We start from the raw sequence: 18,454 nt of genomic DNA on the forward strand, positions 1-18,454 counted from the left end.
GGAAGAGGCCGGCCTTCTCCCTCCAGCTCGGAGGGGCGAGGCGGGGAAGAGGCAGGTGGGGGTGGAGGCCCTACTCAGAGTAGACCGCCCGCCTTGAAAGGGACGGGCCTGCGCCGCGGGGTCTCTCTCCGCGGCTTCGTGGCGAACTCCGCCCTCCCCTCACGCGCAGATCCAGAGGGGAAGAATGGGTGCTGCTGGCCCGCCAAGTCCTACTCAGAGTAGACCTCCCTCCCCACTGAAATGAAGGGGTCCCTTCGCTTTCACGAAAGCGCTGGGGGTGGTAATGGTGAGAAGGCCAGGGCTTCTTCCTCGGGGGGAAACAAACAGTAAAGGAAATGCTGTTTCTGAGGGGAAAGGCATTATTCCTATTAGGACGCCCCTTTTGCGTCTGACTGACTTTCCCCTCAAAGAAGCTCTTCGTTGCCAACCACCACAACCACGACAAAATGTTCTCTTCGAGGGGGAAGGCAGGGCATCTAATGGGGCTTACTCGCAAGTAAGTGGGACTGCTTACTCGGGAGTCCGCCCCCTTTGGGTGCCCTGACTGGCACTGAGCTTATCTGAGGGGAAACTAGTCAGGGTGAAGGAGGGCTGGGACTTAACTTTTGAGTTATTATCATTATTAATTACATGGTTATTATTACCCTCGCAAAAGCAAGCCCCATTTGGCACCCTGAAGGACTTTTCCCTCAGGCAACATTTTTGTTGTTATCAATGATTGTTATTATTATTAGCTTCCCTGAGAGGAAAAGGCAGAGAGTGAGGACACCGAATGAGGCTTACTTCCCAGTAAGCATGACTCTCAATTGTTGGTAATCAGTACCCCTTTTGATTTTTTTTAAAAAAGAGGTGCCAGTTCTTTTATCTTTATATAATATTTTTTTTAAATAATATTTTATTAGATTTTACAAGAAAAAAGAAAAAAGCCATACAAAAAAGAACAATACATATTAAAACACCAACAAATACCAACAATTAAAAAGAAAAAGGATATTAAAAAATTTAACAAAAAAGAAGGAAGGAAAAAGAAGGGAAAAAAAAGACCTCTTTTCAAATTCTTATCATTCATTACCTTATTTTCCTGACTTCCACCCGCCTCCCTTTCTTGTATTCCACTTTAAAATTAATCAGCAAATTCATTCTTCTTAGTTTTATCCTTAAACAATTTCCCTCACGTATTATACTTTCCCAATCCTTATTTACTAGAACCCCTTCATTTCATTCAATGTCATCAGCATTCAAAGATTTTACAGTGTTTTTGTAAATAGATTTTAAACTTCATCCAGTCCTCCTCCATCCGCTCTTCTCCTTGATCTCGTATTCTGCCGGTCATTTCTGCCATTTCCATGTAGTCCATTACTTGCATCTGCCATTCTTCCAAGGTGGGTAGATCTTGTGTCTTCCAATGCTTTGCAATAAGTATTCTTGCTGCTGCTGTGGCGTACATAAAGGAAGTCCTATCCTTCTTTAACACCAATTGGTCGACCATGCCCAGGAGGAAAAAAACACATATAGAGACAACAAGTGTTTAAAGTGATATTAATCCATCTATTGCACAAGGTTTAATGCATCGGTTATATCTGCATGCATTTACATAAGGTCCAGAGGGCAGAGGGAGTATTTCTCCCCGTCCCTAGATTGTAAGTTCCTTGAGGCAGAGACTTGCCCTGTCTTTGTAAAGTGCCAGCAACATGGATGGCACAATAAGAATGAATGTTAACAGCAGGCGCCATCTCAGAAGAAATATTCCCTCCTGGGCGAGGGTGGAGGAGGAATGCTTTTTTCTAACAGGGTGCCTGCCACCCGTGGATTTCGCAGCACTATAATTAAAAACCAATCAACATCTTGTGAAGCCTGTTGCTCAATTCATTAGGGGCATCTCTTTAATCAACTAAAACTGCAATCCTAGGCACACTTCATTGGGCACACGCAAATTATATCCCCACGAACACTTGCACAGATTAAGCTATTCAAACAATTAATCCACTCATGTTTCTTCGGTCAAAGGGACAGCCCTGCCTCTCCCCCCCCCCATTCTAGTCCCTCAATTCTTTTTGCATCGTATTTCTAGCAGCTGTTTTATTTGGGGGAGTTGTGGGTGAACTCGGTGCTTCTGTGCTCACAGAAATGAGGCTGCAACAGGTATGCACCAGGCATTTGGAGCACACACCTTCCCACAAAGAATCATGGGAACTGTAGTTCCCAGCACCCTTAACAAACTTTGAGTATCAGGGGAGAAAACAGAAACGGGGAGTGGGGAGAGAGGGCAGGATGCCCAGCTTGGGGGAAACAGCTGGCTGGGACCCTGGCCAGGAGCAGTCCTCCCGCTAAAGATGATGCGCTGAAACATTTTGTTGCAGCCCCCCTCTTGCACCCTGCTCTACTGTCAGCTTTAGACTGAGTTGCTATAACAGGTCTATCAATGTACAAAACAATAACTGGCCAGGTATACATTTGTTTTGAGAGAGAAGTTATGAACTGGTGTTTCAATCTCAGTTATCAGGGCATTGCTGTTGTTGTTTTTGCAGACTTGTCTGTATTGATGAAAAAGAGCTGCCAACCATTATGCATCCTATTGTTTACAAGGGTTCTGTTGTATCTGAGGCCATTTTAAAAAGAAATATATATTGTGATAGGGACTTGATAGCAGAGTATTCTGCATTAGTTAGGAACAAAACCTTTTAATCTCTAGCAGACATTCCTCATCATGCCATTTTGTTAAGAGACACCCCATCTGCACTTCATTTGATAAGGCTTTCTGCAGGGATTTGGATCAGGGCCGGCGGTGAGGGTGGCATGCCCAGACTCTTGACAAGGCACTCACTTCAACAGGGGGCTCTCTCTGCAAAGCAAAACTTTGACTTCTGCATGCTGGACCACTTATGCTTTCCTGACACATTCTTTCTTTTGGTTAACAGGTAACAGATTTTCATGACAGATAATGCAATAAATAGACTCCTCTCTTTCCACGCAAACAGAAAACAATTGTAAGTACACAGAGCCCTTTTCGACGTTTGCTCCACATAGCAAAGCGTATTGACCTGTTTTCTTTATTGGATGCCAAGTTCAATTAAAATAATAGGGAGATTTCTTTTCTCCTTTTAAAAATGATTATTTGAACAACTTTTCTGCCCTCTAGTGGACTCTGCTTCAAAAGGCACATCCACCTTTGTTTTGGAACACCAGGATGGGATGAATGAAGTGTGCTGAATCACATTCTGCTGAGTCTCATGCTTAGGTTACATAAGGCTGCAAGTCTAACCCTGCTTACCTGCTGCACTTATTCAGCAGAGTTATCTCTGAGTAAACGTGGTTAGGACTGGGCTGCTATTCCTTTGAACATCCAGTGGGCAGAACATTTAGGTTCTCTTTTCCAAAGTTCAACTCTCTCCACCAGAATCGATGCTTCTTTTAAAGAGTCTTTCAGATTCCTGTTGGTTGATCTGACGACGTGGACGCTAGCCCATAAGCAGTAAAACTGTTAGTCTTTCGGGTACCACAAGACTCTTGGCTGGTTTTGCTCTTTGGGGTGTTCCTTTATTGCACTGCTCTGAGCAGGTGCCCAAGGGTGTTCATAGTATATTGTCTCTTACAGGTGCTGTAGACTAGTCCAGGAGAGGACAACCCTTTTTCTTCTGCCAAGGCCACATTCCCTTGACAGCAAGCAATCTGTCAGGGGTCACAAACCAGCAGTGGGCATCATGGGAGGAATCAAATCCTGGCATGTGGTAGTTTTAGCAGGTGACCATTAATGTGAGTTAATTTGGTTTTTAGCCTGTTGTTATTTTAACTGTGCGTATTGAATCATTGCTCTTTTTCTCAAGTGAAAATTTTATTTTGCTCTTTCTTTTGTAAACCATTTTGAGTGGAGGGTTGGCAATGAAATTCAGAGTTGGCTATCAGGAGGAGCACCAGATGCTTTCACAATGGCTGCCAACACTGTCTACGATGCTTCATCCCCTTCACCCTCCCTTAGACAGGCTCATCTCAAACTGCAGCTCCGGAGTCCCTCCATTAAGCCTGCTGCTGGGTCCAGGCCAAGGAGGTGGGGAGAAGCAGGGTGCCTTTTGTTCAATTCTCTATTGCTCATTTGCCAAAAAACAAAAGCGCTCGCTCAGACGCCAGGCAGAGTGCTGAGGTGGCAGCTTGTGGGCCGCCGCTGGCAATCCCTCTGAGCGGAAGCCACGGGCCGGGCGCTAGGCCCACCTGCCTGCTTCCCAGAGGGGCAGGGAGAAGCCCCTAGAAAATGAGTGACCCCTCTCCCCGGCATCTTGGGAGATTGGCCAGACTTAACTGTTTCAGGGTTCCTGGGCAGAAGGGAGTTCCACAGCCCTAGCCTGGGAGAGAGAAACACAGAATCTTGTGTGTCTTTCACAATATCTGGGGGGATGCAAGAAAAGTGATAAGCCATGCTTGTCCTAAAGAACCATTACTCCCTCAAAAGCAGCAGGGGTGGGGGAACCTTTTCAGCCCAAGGGCCACATTTCCCTTCCAAGGGGCCACATACCATTGGTGGGTGGGGCCAGAGCAGTGAATGCAATTTTTACCTTTATACAGTAGGCTAGTTTCTGCACCTGCACTCAAGCACCCCTCTCTGCCCTCTATCCAGACAAGCAGGAGGCATTACCAGAGCTCAGTGACTCATTGAAGCACTCAAGGAGGGGGCGAATGAGGACTGATGAAGGGTGTGGCCTGGAGAAAGCGGGTGTGGCCGGGAAGAGTCCCAAGGGCCAGACAGAAAGGCCTGCAGGGCCACATTTCTCTCCTGGTCTGCAGGTTCCCCGTTGCTGCTCAAAAGCAACAGCATATCTTGCTTCATGCCAACAAGCTCCAAAACTCAAAACTATTTGCTCCTTTTTCAGATGCTAGCCCAGTGCTATTGCAGCTCTCGGCCTGGGATGTGAGTACAGTAAGCCCTCAACTTATGTGCATTTAACTTGTGTGCATTCATGCTTTACATGTATGGCAAAAAAATCAAAGTTTTTAAAACGGGGTAGGGTTCCAGGAAAAATGACTTCAACAGGCCCACCCGCCATTGAAGCCAATGGGTTTTGACTATAAGTGATTTTGGCTTTAGACATGACCCCCGAAATGTAACCCCCATGTAATTTGTGGGCTTGCTGTATAAGATCCCTAGCTGTCTCCTTTAGCTAGTGCCCCTTGTTAGTGGCCAAGTTGCGTTGAAGCTAAAGGGGGACATGAGAGAGCAGAACAGCCTAGAGGGGTCTGGGTACAACTGGCATAATTCAGAAAACACAGGATGTGGCATTAGGTACAGGATCCCGCTCCCTGAGATTCCCATCCTACGAACCTTCTGGAGCAGAACAACTGCCCATCTAGTCCAGTATCCTTTTCTCACAGGGGCCAATGAGGTGCTCTAATGGGAAGCCCGGAAGCAGGATCCTAGCACAAGAGCCCTCTCCCTTCCTGGAGTTTCCAGCAGCTGGTATTCAGAAGCATCACTGCCGGCAGCCGTGGAGCCAGAGCATAGCTTTCGTGGCCAGTAGCCATCCGTAGCCGCCTGCTCTATGACTTTGTCCAATCTTCTTCTAAAGCCATCTAGGTTGGCCATCACTCCTTCCTGTGGGAGGGAGTTCCATAGACGGGTGCTGTGCTAAAAAGTGCCCCTTCTCATTTCCCCCAGACACTAGCCAGGCATTCCTGCAGGCGGCCCCCGCCCTGGGTGGGTGATGGGCAATTTGATGCACCCTCAGACAAGAATGCAACTTGGACGGTGGAAGCGAGCCGTTGAAATCTCTGGGGATCAAGGGAGGCTCAGTGGCAGAGAATGCATCGTGCTGACCGCAGCTCAAAGCTTGCCCGGTGCCTATCGGGACGCTGGCCCTATATAAACAAACAGGGATGGTCCAGGCAGCAGGGCGGCCCATGGAGGAACTGTCACCATTCAGCGAGCGAGGTGAGTCACTCCAGAGAAAACCCCCCTCCCCCAAATTCTCTCCCCCGTCTGGACTTTATTCATCAAGACCGAGACTCCTGTCCAGAAAGAAATCCTCCCAACAGGCTGTCTCTTAAATTGAAACACCCCCCCCATAATCAAACTGGAGGAAAATGGCAGGTCTTGGACAACCTATTTGCATTGCATTGCTATCCCGCTTCTCCTCCTTAGAGCTCAAGGTGGTGTATGTGGTTCTCCCCCACCCCATTTTATCCTCACAACAACCCTGTGAGGTAAGTTAGGTTGAGAGAGGTTGCACCCAGGGAGTTTGTGGCCGAGTGGGGATTTGAATCCTGTAATCACTACACCATGCTGGCTCTCAACTGAGGATAGAGGTAGCTAATAATAATAATTTGCACCTCCACTGCCCTACTTTATGCATTTTTGTAGGTGAACTGACCTACTTCTTAACTTTGCGGGGGGAAATACGCAAATCGAAACGCATCCATTCTTTGAGATTTGCACATCTCTGAATTTTGTGATGCTGTTCTCCAACTGAATGTACATTTAAAAATGAATATATTAATGAAATCAACATATTAAAATGGTAGGGGAAATCACGCAAAAAAAAAAAGTGCCTATCAGGCAAAACCGCATGCAAGAATGTGTATATTTGGAAAAATTGGCACTAAAACTCTGATGGATTTCACAAGAACTTAAAAAATAAATAAATGCTGATGCAGAAATTAGAATCCGAAACTGACAGATGAGTCCATGCCTATCTGCACCACTGTCCCATTTTGGAACACAAACTGAGGGGAGAGACAGGAAAAGTCACCCAGTCACAAACCAGACAAACTTGTACCTCTGTTCATTTCAGGTGAGGTGGGAGCCTAAATTTGCTTTGGGGGTTTAGAAATCTACGTTGTGGGTTTGGGGCCCCGCATCTGCCAGACACTGCCCTCTCCTGGAAGCACTTGTGTCTGCAGCAAGGACGAACCTGAAAGGACCTTGCTGTCAAAATGGGCACCTATGCAGATTTTGAGACAAGTTTGATGCTTCCCCCTGTTTTTTCTTTCCCTTAGAACTCAGCCACGCAGCCAAGATGGCACAGATAAACCCTCAACCGGCCCAAGTGGGCACGTGGAAGGTACGTCCTGGTGGTCAAAACACGGGCAGAGAGCCACAAAGACTCCTGTGGCAATGCAAAGACTGGCAGATTTATTGTAGGGGGTTGGACTAGGTGACCCTTCCAGCTCTACAATTCTGTGGATTATGCTTTCATGCCCAGGATTGGCTTTAAGTTTGAGGGGGCCTTGGCAAAGGGGCAGCCTGGTGCCCTCCTGGCCTCCTGCTCCTTGTGGGCATATCTGGTCTCAATGGTTCCAGCGACAGGCAGCAATCTAAGTGGCTAGGAGCCAAGCCACCATTTCACAGTACCCTGGGGTGACGCTACTTCTGGGGCGTTGTGGGTGATTAAAATGGCATCCTGACACTGGGCGAGTGGGGCTGGCATGCTGGGACCTGATCTGTGGATTAGATTAGGGGCAGGGACCTTTTTCAGGCCATGGAGCACAACCCCTACTGGGCAGGGCCGGCCCTATGATGAGGCAGAGTGAGGCAGCTGCCTCAGGCAGAAGATGCTGAGGGGCGGGGAGGAGACGGAGCTGTGAGACTGCCATGATGCCTGCCTTGTACCCCCTTCACTAGCCTGCTGCCCTCAGGTACAGTAGGAAATGCTTTCCTTTCCCCAGTGTCAGAGTAAGATTCAGCTGTCAGTTCGGTGGGCTTCTCTAGATGCCTTGAGGAGGGCGCCACCTTGTCCTTTGCCTCAGGCGGCCAAATGTCTAGAGCCAGCCTGGCTACTGGGGGGCACCAGATTCCTGTATTGCAGGGGGTTGTACTAGATGACCCCGAGTGTCCCTTCCAGCTCCACAGTTCTATTATTCTATGCCCATGGTGGACGAGCAGAACAATGGGTGTAAATTAGTACAGTAGGCTAGCTCCTACACATGTTAACACACCCATCCCTCTGTTTTCTATTTTAATTTTTATTTATAAAGTTTATTAAAACTGACAACATAAAAACACAAAATGAGAACACAAAATACATAAGAAAAAGAAGAACAGGAACAAACCAATAACCCTTTCCTCCCACAAACCCTCTTCCATCCCATCAAGCAAGTGTGATTTCTAGCCAGGCAAAAACACTGAAGGAGGGGCAGGGAGGGGCGTGGCCTGGAGGGAGGGGTGTGGCAAGGGAAGAGGCGTGGCCCAGGAAAAGTTCTGAGGGCCATCCAGAAAGGCCTGGAGGGCCGCATTTGATCCCCAGGCCTGAGACTCCCCATTCCTGGCCTAGGGGTCATTTTCAACCAAAGCAAAGAGAGAGTGTGGAAGAGAGATATTTAAGCTAGCCCTCCTATGAGGCAGAGAGATGCTGGAACGGGGTGTCTTTCAAGGGCAGCAAAAGCAGGTCCTTAAAATTTCCCTCTTTGGAAAGCGGGAGCCCTTGCCCTGCCCCGCCTGACGCTGTCACTCTCTTGCAGATCACTGCCTACGATCAGGAGAACTTCCAGGGCAAACGGATGGAGTTTGCCACCTCCTGCCCCAACATCGTGGAGTGCAGCTTCGACAACGTGCGCTCGCTCAAGGTGGAAAGTGGCGCGTGAGTACAGGGTATAGCGGGGCTTCCGAAAGCAAGAAGTCAGGGTTAAGAAGAAGATGAGAAGAAAGAGTCTGCCGGATCAGGCCAATGGCTCATCTGAGTCCAGCATCCTGTTCTCACAGGGGCCAGCCAGAGGTCCAGCTGGGAAGCCTTCAAGCAGAGCCCTCTGCCCTCCTGCGGTCCCACCACTGTGGGTCACACGGGCCCCCATAGCAAGTGTCCTCCTGTTCTCAGTCACATGTTCCAAAACCGCCCAGCCCACCTGAACTCACAAAGGCCCTCCTCCAGAGCCCACAGCCTGCAGGAAACATAACCTTGGTTTGATTTGACAAAGGTGGTTCCCTGAGCCACGTACGGCAAGGGTGAAGTTCATTGGACGTCCCTATCCTCATCCCATTTATATGCCACCTTTTGATTTAAGCTTCCAAGGCATCTTAAACAACACAAAAGGGTGCTTCCAGGCTGTTGTGGATCCAGCCACCTGCTGGCAAATTGGGGGTTGTGTAATTAGAGCTGATTATGAGGCCCTGTGCAAGAAACTGGCTCCCCTCCACCCTATAAAAATGAATTCCCCCCCCCCTTCTCTTTTTTGAAATAAGGAAAGTGATGAGGAAATGCACTGGAAAGCATGGGACGGATGCTTGCTTTGGCTTCCCTGCAAACAAATCAGAATAAATGTCTATTAAATAGCCAACGTAGCATCTGAATTTCCCTGGAATTTCCTGGAGCACTGTGGTGTTGCCTCTTTTGTGCAAGTTTCCTTTATGTGTTTATTTATATCTTTCATCTCCTTACCTGACCCTGCTCTCTTTCTTTTCTTTTTTTTCTTTTTTTTTTCTTTCTTTCTTTCTTTCTTTCTTCCTTTCTTTCTCACTCTCTTTCTATTGTTAGAATATTTTGTTAATCTCATTATACATTTAATATATGTTTTTAAAAAATCATATGGGATATTATGCCAGAATGCATAACTTGCTTGAAGGAGTCCAAGGGTTGAAACGGTGTAAGTCAGGGCCAGCCCACCCATGAGGCAAGGGGAGGCGACTGCCTAAGGCGGCAGGGTTCATAGAGGAGCAGATCCAGCCTCCAAGGAATGCATTGCCCACTACTGGTGCTGTTGCTGTAGTGACGGCAGTGGTTGCTGCACGCTCCTTGGAAGCTAGATCGGCCGCCTCCTTGGTAGCCTTCTCCCTAAATGCTACCTCTGCAGTAGCCTCTGGGGGAATAGGAGGTGCTGCTTGTCTCCCCACACCCATGGGGAGAGAATGGTGGGGGCTGCCCTCAGGGCCTTTGATTCCCACAGCTGCTATCAGCTATGGTTGATGTGATTCCCTACCTTGTTCCCAATGTAGATTTTCACCCATCACTTCTTCCCTGGAGGGGGGGAGGCACCATTTTCTGGTTTGCCTCAGGTGACCAGATGTCTTGGGCTGGCCCTGGTGCAAGCAGCTCCTGAAAGCACATCCATCGGGCCGTATTGAGGCTAATAAAAGATAGGCTGTTGGACTGTTGTTCCATCACAAGTCACCTTGTCCGTACTGCTGCAATATAGGCTGCCTAAAGTCCTTCTTAAAACATGGGGTTGCCCTTTTCTCCAGCCCGCAGGGTCCATGCTTTGTGCACTCTCAACGAATCAGCGTTCTCAAAGAAAACTCCAGATGCACCTCCCTTTTGCTCTTGTCTTCCCTGCCATCCTCTTGTGCGCTACTGATTGCAATTTCAATTAAAAATATAATGAAAATAATGTCCCTGCAGGGTGGATGCTTAATAAACAGGTTGTCAGGAAGGGCATGAAATTAAAAATGGCATCTAAAGGGGATCCTATGACAGAAACACACACACACACACACAAAGCAGTGAAAAGCTGCCGTCTTAAAACGGACAGTTAAAATATCCCAGCTGTTGCCAGGGAGGTCCCCTGAGGTGACCAAGTTGGGGATTCCCAGGCCAAAGGAAAGTATTGAGAAACCTCCCTTTACACAAGAGGCTCATGCATAGCTGACTGGGGCAGGTCAAGAACCCAGCCCCAGAATCAGACCAGTCCGGGGCTACCCACAAGGCTATATTTAGGCTGAATAACGAGAACCGGATTATCACTTCTTCAAGGGCCCGTCACTCAGCCGTCCTGCTGTGGGGCAGACCGCCCTCTCCGCAAGTGGGATAAAACGAGGGCATGTGATGCATACCCTCTGAGTGTCCTGATTTTCCAGGGACAGTCCCGGAAATACAAAGCCATCCCAGCTTCTGATTTGACCCCAGAATGTCTCCTTTTCCCCTCCAGCACTGCCAGTGCTGAGCTCGGGGAGTACGATGTGCCGACGCTTGTCCCGAGTGGTGGCTGTGAGGAAGCATCCTATTGCCTCTTCAGGGCCTCTCCATGGCTGCCCTCTCCCTTGTGCAGCTCGTAGCAGCTGCTGGAGAGCAGGCAAGGAGGAGAAGAGGCTACCACCAACGAGGCCCAGCCCCGTGCAACATGCCGGCTCTCAGGGGTCGGCAGAGGGCAGGACCGCCCTGGGCAGGAAAAAGGGTGCAGCGCAAGGAGCCTTGGTTTTGTTAATTTAAAAAATGCTTTGTGTGTCCACATTGAATATTGCCCCTTTCTAAAATGTATTTATGGCTGTGTGTTTTTCTTCTTGCAAATCTACCAAAGAATAAAATAACATCAGGACTAAGGGGATTGCTCAGGACGGTGGAGGGCCTGTGCGCTGTGCCCCGTTGGTGTCATGGGGGTGACACTCGCTCTGGGGGGGACACCAAAATTTGGGGGGTCGAGGAGGGTGGGGAGTGAGAAATGCCCCTCTTTTCATCCAGGGAAGGTGTGGTGATGTGGTTTCTTGCTGAGCGTCTCCTCCTTCCTCTCCGCAGCTGGTTTGGCTATGAGCACACCAACTTCTGTGGGCAGCAGTTTGTCCTGGAGCGCGGAGAGTATCCCCGCTGGGAGGCCTGGAGCGGCAGCAACGCCTACCACGTGGAGCGGCTGATGTCCTTCCGCCCCATCTCCTCCGCAGTGAGTCCCATCGCCTTTGCCGTGCGACATTATGCAAGGACCACAATCGCAGGCCTGTTAAAACGAGACCTCTCTGGAGAAAGAACCAGCTTTCCCGGTTCAGGAGGCAAGCGTTCGGGTTTCACAGAACTCCTTTTTGAGCCGCATGCAAACTTTCAAGCTTCACAGAGGTCTTCTTTAGCATAAATAAATAAATAAGATTCTTGGGAGGTTTTTTAAAAAAGAAATTGCCTAATAATAATAATACCATCTCCAGTCCAGAGATTGGGGTGTGTGGGGAGGTGTGAGTTGAGTTTGTTAATTTAGTTTAGATGGGCAGGGTACAAATAAGATTCATCATCATCATCATTTATAAACTGCTTAATATTGTAAAAAAATATTTAAGCGATATGCAAGCTGCTGAAATTCTGCAAAAGGGTAAAACTGGAGTTGTTTTTACTTCTTGCTGTAGGGGTGAAAAGGCTTAAGGCCAGCCCTCTTTGGACCCCCCCCCCCAGGGTTAGGAATTACAACATCATGGCTTTTCAAGTTAAATTAAAACTGCTGCAGAAGAAGCGTATCAACAGCTTTTAGGCAGACAGGCTAAGAGGGTTCAGTCCCAATGGATCCAAAACTGGGAGAGAACAATAGAGGGCCTGGGCAGCTGAAGCCACGGGCAGCCCCTGCCTGACACATAGTGTCATGCACAGATGGCATCTTACCCCAATATTATTGTCCCGCATCTCAGGCCCCTCGAGCCCTGTGTGCTGGAGGGGCTGTGAAGTCACGGGAACATCCCTACCTTTATGGTGGCAGCGCGAAGTTGGCATCCTGAATTTTGGACAGGTGTTTTCACTGAAAAGAGGGCTGCTTTGCTCTTTCCTCCACCCCCACAGAGCCACAAGGAGTCCAAGATCACTCTTTACGAAAAGGAGAACTTCATGGGGCAGCCGTGGGAGGTCCATGACGACTACCCTTCCCTGCAGGCCATGGGCTGGAGCAACAGCGAAGTGGGCTCCATGAAGATCCACTGTGGCGCGTAAGTGGGGGGTGGTGGCAGGAGACGCCTTCTGAGCCAAGACGTGAGGCCAGGGAAGGGTGCCGGGCGGGCATGCCAACTCCAGGAGGCCAAGGTGTTTTCGGCCCCCTCCATATTTGTTTGAAGGGGACCTGGCCCTCTCAATGTTGAGGACGCAGCATCGCGGAAGGCAGCACTGTCCTGCACACTGCTAGGAGACGAGTGTGACATCATGCGCGTGCAACGTGACCCCCTTAATCTTGGGGAGAGCTGGCACCTCTGCCCCAGATGTGCCAAGATGGCCTGACCTGGGGTAGTCAACCTTTTTATACCTACCACCCACTAATGCATCTTTCTTGAGGGTAAAATTTCCTTACCGCCCACCAGTGCCCGATGGAAGGAGGGTTCTGCTTGTGCCGTAGAACCCCCTACCGCCCACCGAGAATCCTGAAACGCCCACTAGTGCGCGGTAGGGACCAGGTTGACAACCCCTGGCCTAACCAAACCGCCCTAGAAACAAGCAGGCAAACAGCACTTTCTGCACCTACCAGGGATTTGCAACTGGGTCACACACACACACACACCTGGTTGCTGATTCCTGCATTTCAAGGGGTTAGACTGGATTATTATTATTATTATTATTATTATTATTATTATTATTATTATTTATACCCCGTCCATCTGGCTGGGTTTCCCCAGACACTCTGGGCGGCTTCCAACACAATATTAAAATACAGTAATGCATCAAACATTAAAAGCTTCCCTAAACAGGCCTGCCTTCAGATGTCTTCTAAAAGTCTGGTAGTTGTTTATCTCCTTGACATCTGATGGGAGGGTGTTCCACAGGGCGGGTGCCACTACCGAGAAGGCCCTCTGCCTGGTTCCCTGTAACTTGGCTTCTCGCATGAAGGGAACCTCCAGAAGGCCCTCAGCGCTGGATCTCAGCGTCTGGGCAGAACGATGGAGGTGGAGACGCTCCTTCAGGTATACTGGACCAAGGCCATTTAGGATGACCGGGGGGGGGGGGGAATCCCTTCCAACTCTACAGTTGAAGGATGTGGAGGGTTAGCTGTGCTCCCTGGACAGCTCTTCATGGCCCCAACTGGGCAACTCAGCTTTTGCATCTCTCTGCAACTCCTCCTCTGCAGGTGGGTTTGCTACCAGTACCCCGGCTACCGCGGCTATCAGTACATCCTCGAGTCCGACCACCATGGCGGAGACTACAAGCACTGGCGGGAGTGGGGCTCTCACGCCCAGACGTTCCAGATCCAGTCAGTCCGGCGCATCCAGCAGTAGGCCTGAAGGCAAGTGCGCACGCACACATGCACACCCTGGAACAGAGTGTCAGGGCTGCAAGTTGCCAGCGCAGAAGGGAGGACTCCGTTTTTCACCCCACCTCCCCCCAGTTCCCCACACAGGTGCTTAAACCTCTCTCTCTCTCTTTTTGCTCTTGGTCCTCTTGGGCTGGGGGAATCCTTCTCTCCAGCATCTTCCTTGCTGCCACAAAGAGGAAGGAAACACCTGGGAAGGAAATGTGTGTGTGTGAAGCAGGAAGCACTTTGTACATGCTCTGGTGTCAACGTGTTTGCGCAAGATGCACAGGGCGCTGTAGGCAGGCAGAAAGACGGCAGCCTAATGTTCCCTGCATGCTTAAAAATAAAGCCAGGCTTGTGCTCAAAGCAGGAGTGATTTTGTATGATTTACATTTTACGTGATTGAAAGCTGCGGTCAAATCAGGTTTTGGAAACCTTAAAATAGAAGCACCTCCCTCTCTGGCTAGGGACAATAGGCTCCACCCACCCACCAGCACATATTTTCAATTACAGTATCGAGGGCTAGAAACTTGAGCAGTTTTAAAAACACACACATGGAAGGTGGGAGTCTTGTGAAGCTGAATCCGGCATCCACTCTAGCATTCTATACAGATGCGCAGCTTATTTCAGACAATACTCCCGAGGGTCTCTTGAGCGTAGATTTTGCCAACTGCAGAGGGGCTACACAAAGTCACCTTTAGGTGGGGCTCAGACACTAGTAGGAGCCGCTTAAGCCAGGTGTGAAGAACCTACACAGCTCCAGATGTTGGGACTGGCATGGCTATATGGGAAGGTGGGAGGGAGTCCAGCAACATCTGGAGACTATGGGGTGGAAGGGAGGAGGAGGCAGGAAGCAGAGCAAGGAGGCAAAATGTTTTTCCCCACCCCCAATGAGATACTGCTTTGTTTGCAAAGTTCACCACAGCACCATTGGCCAGCCATTCTCCTGGAAACAGAAATTCTATCTTATTACCTCCAACATCACCATCCGAATGGTGATAATTACCTCTAGTGAAATTATCACCAAGAACAGGACTGGTTGGAAAATCATAACTGAAAAACAACAGACACATGGAAACTTGATTTTTATTTTTTTTATTGAACATTTTACATCATGTAGCATCTCTTAATTTATTTTGTTCTACAACCATCTCTCTCCATTTTTAGTTTTCTTCATTAAAATATAAAATAGATTCTTTTTAGTGGGAGGGGAAGTTTTAAGAACTGTTGTGGAATAGCATTTTTTTAAAAAGGGAGGGAGGGAGAAGCTGAGATTTTGCTTCCGTTAAGTGACAAAACTGACCTAGCCTGAGCAACAGCATGGAGACGGATTGATGGACTGGTGAAATTTGGCTGGTTCTGGGTCTGTCACCTCCACTGCAAACCTCCTCAACAAAACCCAACAAAACCCACCAGTTCCTCCAGTCTGAGAAGTAGTGCCCCTTTCACAGCTGGGCGCACAGCCCATTCCTATCCACCGTGAAACATTTGGAGAGAAGGGGAGGGGAAACGGCAAAATGCTCTGGCCTTTTGGCCAGAAATGTCTCTCCAGTCTTGGCGTTATGGAGTAAGAGAGCTCTAAGCAGGTGGATTTTTTCCTCTTGAAGAACAGGGAGTATCTCACACATACAATCTAGGCCAGTCTGCCTCGCTTTTTGACCCAGTTCTTTGCAAAGGTCTCGGTGGTATTTTTCAGGTCAAGTGGTCTCATGTTCTGGGACAGAAGCAAAAATAAAGCCCCCCCACCCCCCACAAGGTCTTGCTCTACTGCAAAATGGCCAAGCAGGAAAGGTGAGAGTGCAGTCATTGCGTGCCAGTGCTATGACATCTCAAGATTTATATTAATAAGGTTTGTGGTTCAATGGGAAAGAAATGAAGTGGCATGTCAGCCCCCCCCCCCGAGTCTGAAGTGAACCAGGCAAGTGTTGGAACCAAGTTTTCAAAGACCCTGTTTCTGGGGTGGGGTGGGGGAGATGAAACAGGAAGGAGACTGAGAGGGTCACTGCAGAAGATGCAGACAGACTCTTCAGAAAGTCCCCAGCACTGCCATTTTCTCTTCACTCCGCACTTTGCAGAATAGGTTGCGGTCAAAAGGGCAAGAGATCCGTGCAAAATATTGAGGGCCAAGGTGGTGTCAGGCTTCCCAAAATTCAAACACCCTCCCCCCCATCACATATGTAAAAGATTAAGTTACAGGTAGGTAGCCGTGTTGGTCTGCCGTAGTTAAAACAAAATAATTTTTTTTCCTTCCAGTAGCACCTTAGAGACCAACTAAGTTTGTTATTGGTATGAGCTTTCGTGTGCATGCACACTTCTTCAGATCCACGCACACGAAAGCTCATACCAATAACAAACTTAGTTGGTCTCTAAGGTGCTACTGGAAGGATTTTTTTTTATATAAAAGATTAAGACACTGAACTATGAGCGTTTGCAGATTCCAAAACGGTTTGCGTTTCCCCTCCCTCTCCAGGAAGGGCAGAGGGACTTAAGGCAGATCACCAACAGGAGTCAAGGACAAAACTTAAAAGATAAGATTTGGAGCTGTACATTTAAATGGGCCTTGAAGGACAGGAAGGAAGTTTGGAGGGCAGGCACCTCAGCAGACAAGAGGCAGAACACAGCAGCTGTGACTTAAGTTGGGGAGCTACCCCAACATCAGGATTTAGAAATCACGCAGAACTGGGGAGCAGGGAGAGAGGCCACCAGAAACTGATTCCTCAGAATACAAGAGAACGCCCCCTTTAGCACTTCAACACACAACACAAACACCTGCTTCCCAGAGGCACCCTGAACTTGCAGTCCTTAAGACATGCTTCGCTAGAGAGTCCTGTGGAACTAGCAGAGATGTGCAGCAGATCAGCTGGTGGGGAAGGACAGAATGTCCCAGAAATTGTGCAGTTTTATTTTGCCCACTTTTAAGAGCACAACCTCTCCGGCACTCACCAAATGGAGCTTTGGCGACAACCAAATGTGCAAAAGCCATTGGAATAATAATCATCAATGCATGCAAAGGTGTTCCACTCTGTATGCATCCATTAGGAAGCGCCTGCTGGTCCAGCAACCTGTTCTCACAGTGGCCAACTAGATGCCGGTGGAAAGCCTGCAAGGAGGACCCAAGCAAAAAGCATTCCCCACCCGCCATGCACCTGGGAATCCATATACAGGGTGGGGGAGGCAGGAAAGAGAAAACCAAAATTATGCCGTGGAGGGGTTGGTGTTTAATTCCGCAGATCATGATGTCAAGGATGCAATTAGAGTCTCTCCAGGTTTCATTTCAAATGCAAAGTGCATTTTCCTCCTTTTCTCTAGTTCCCACCCTGAAAAGCAGCCACCTGACGAACTGAATTAAGAGCCTGCACGGAAAAATGGGCTCAGAAACTGTATTAGATGTTTAATTTAGATGCACACCACTCTGCAGCAAGCAAAGAGAGATGTAAACCTACACCTCCTGGATTCCAAAACATGTTTTCTCATTATACAGGATGCCATGTTTCTTGCCCCAAAACACAAGAGGGAGGGAGGTAACTCACGTTGGTTAAGAAAGCCACCTTCTTGGATGTAAATCTGTGGGCAAACAAATCCCAGTGGCAAAGAAAAATACTCTGGCGACTCTGCAAAGGGGCATCACATGCCCCTACAAAGCTTGAGGACTACTGGCATGAAGTGGGGGTACCAATGAAAGTGTTGAATGGTAAAATGTGAAGGTTCATTATTGTTTCACAAGTTGTGTATGTCTTTAAGGGCCAGGGCAAATAACGAGACCCAGTCTTGCAGCTGTGAAACATAGCAGGTGCTGCTAGGTTGTGTTAATTAAGCTGTGTCAGCAATTGAGTGTAGTATATAAGGAGCAGCACCTAGCTCTCCCTTCACCCTGGGGTTGGTGGTTGGGTCATGTTTGTTGTGGTTATCTTTAGTGTAAAAGGAGTTTTTGTTTTGTTATTAAAACCTTGTTAAAGTTATTTTTGAGTTCCTTGTTATGCATGGTCTCCCCAGCAAGCTCTCTGCAGCGCTACTAAACCCCAAATAGCCAACAGAAAGAACTAAAAAGTACCGCAGAACTAAAAAGAATGAGCAGGCAGGCAAACAACAAACAGATCAGTGGAGTGCCACACACACAAACCCAATTTCTGTATTGAAGGGTGAGGGTCAGAAACCTGGAGGGTGCGGAGATCACATCCAACATTCCTCCCCATTATTCTTTTTTTAAAAAGACTTTGACCATGAAGAGGCTGTGGAAATCTTCCCCAGCGCCTTGCCAGCTCTGGAAAAGGTTTGGGCTCCACCAGCCTGGACTCTGAAGCCAACCCAGAAGCATCAGGAATTTGGGGGAGTCCAGAAAAGACATCTCAAGAGGCTCTGGAACTAAAATGCAGTTGGTTCAATCAATCAACCAACCAACCAATCTCCACCTAGCATGTTAGTGGTCAGCAGCATGTCCTACCAGCCCCAGAAGCCAGCATGGCCACGGTCAGGGAGGATGGAAGTCCCACCAGCATCCTGGATTGACAAAGATTCCCTGTATCAGTGACAAGATTGATGCCCCAGAAACAACCCCCAGCCAGATCTGGAGCTCTGCTAG

The 18,454-nt window shown here is 48.5% G+C and overlaps 1 protein-coding gene across 16 annotated transcripts; it reads left to right on the plus strand.

Moving 5' to 3' along the window:
• Positions 1–29: 29 nt before the first annotated feature.
• Positions 30–14,241, plus strand: CRYBA1 (crystallin beta A1). Of its 16 annotated transcripts, none has more exons than XM_083588037.1 (9): positions 30–286; positions 2,919–2,987; positions 3,596–3,753; positions 5,645–5,917; positions 6,982–7,046; positions 8,443–8,561; positions 11,424–11,565; positions 12,441–12,583; positions 13,711–14,241. In XM_083588037.1, the coding sequence occupies exons 4-9, from the start codon at positions 5,863–5,865 to the stop codon at positions 13,856–13,858; spliced, it is 672 nt and encodes a 223-aa protein (XP_083444163.1). In that variant the 5' UTR covers positions 30–286; positions 2,919–2,987; positions 3,596–3,753; positions 5,645–5,862; the 3' UTR covers positions 13,859–14,241. The 16 variants fall into 16 exon arrangements, with proteins under 16 accessions (XP_083444163.1, XP_083444172.1, XP_083444167.1 ...); XM_083588046.1 differs by having other exon boundaries at positions 43–286; positions 3,596–4,045; XM_083588048.1 differs by lacking the exon at positions 30–286 and adding an exon at positions 480–496 and having other exon boundaries at positions 3,596–4,045.
• The last annotated feature ends 4,213 nt before the right edge of the window (positions 14,242–18,454 follow it).

This window comes from Podarcis filfolensis (assembly GCF_964270895.1).
Source record: "Podarcis filfolensis genome assembly, chromosome: 15".
NCBI classification, from domain to species: domain Eukaryota; kingdom Metazoa; phylum Chordata; class Lepidosauria; order Squamata; family Lacertidae; genus Podarcis; species Podarcis filfolensis.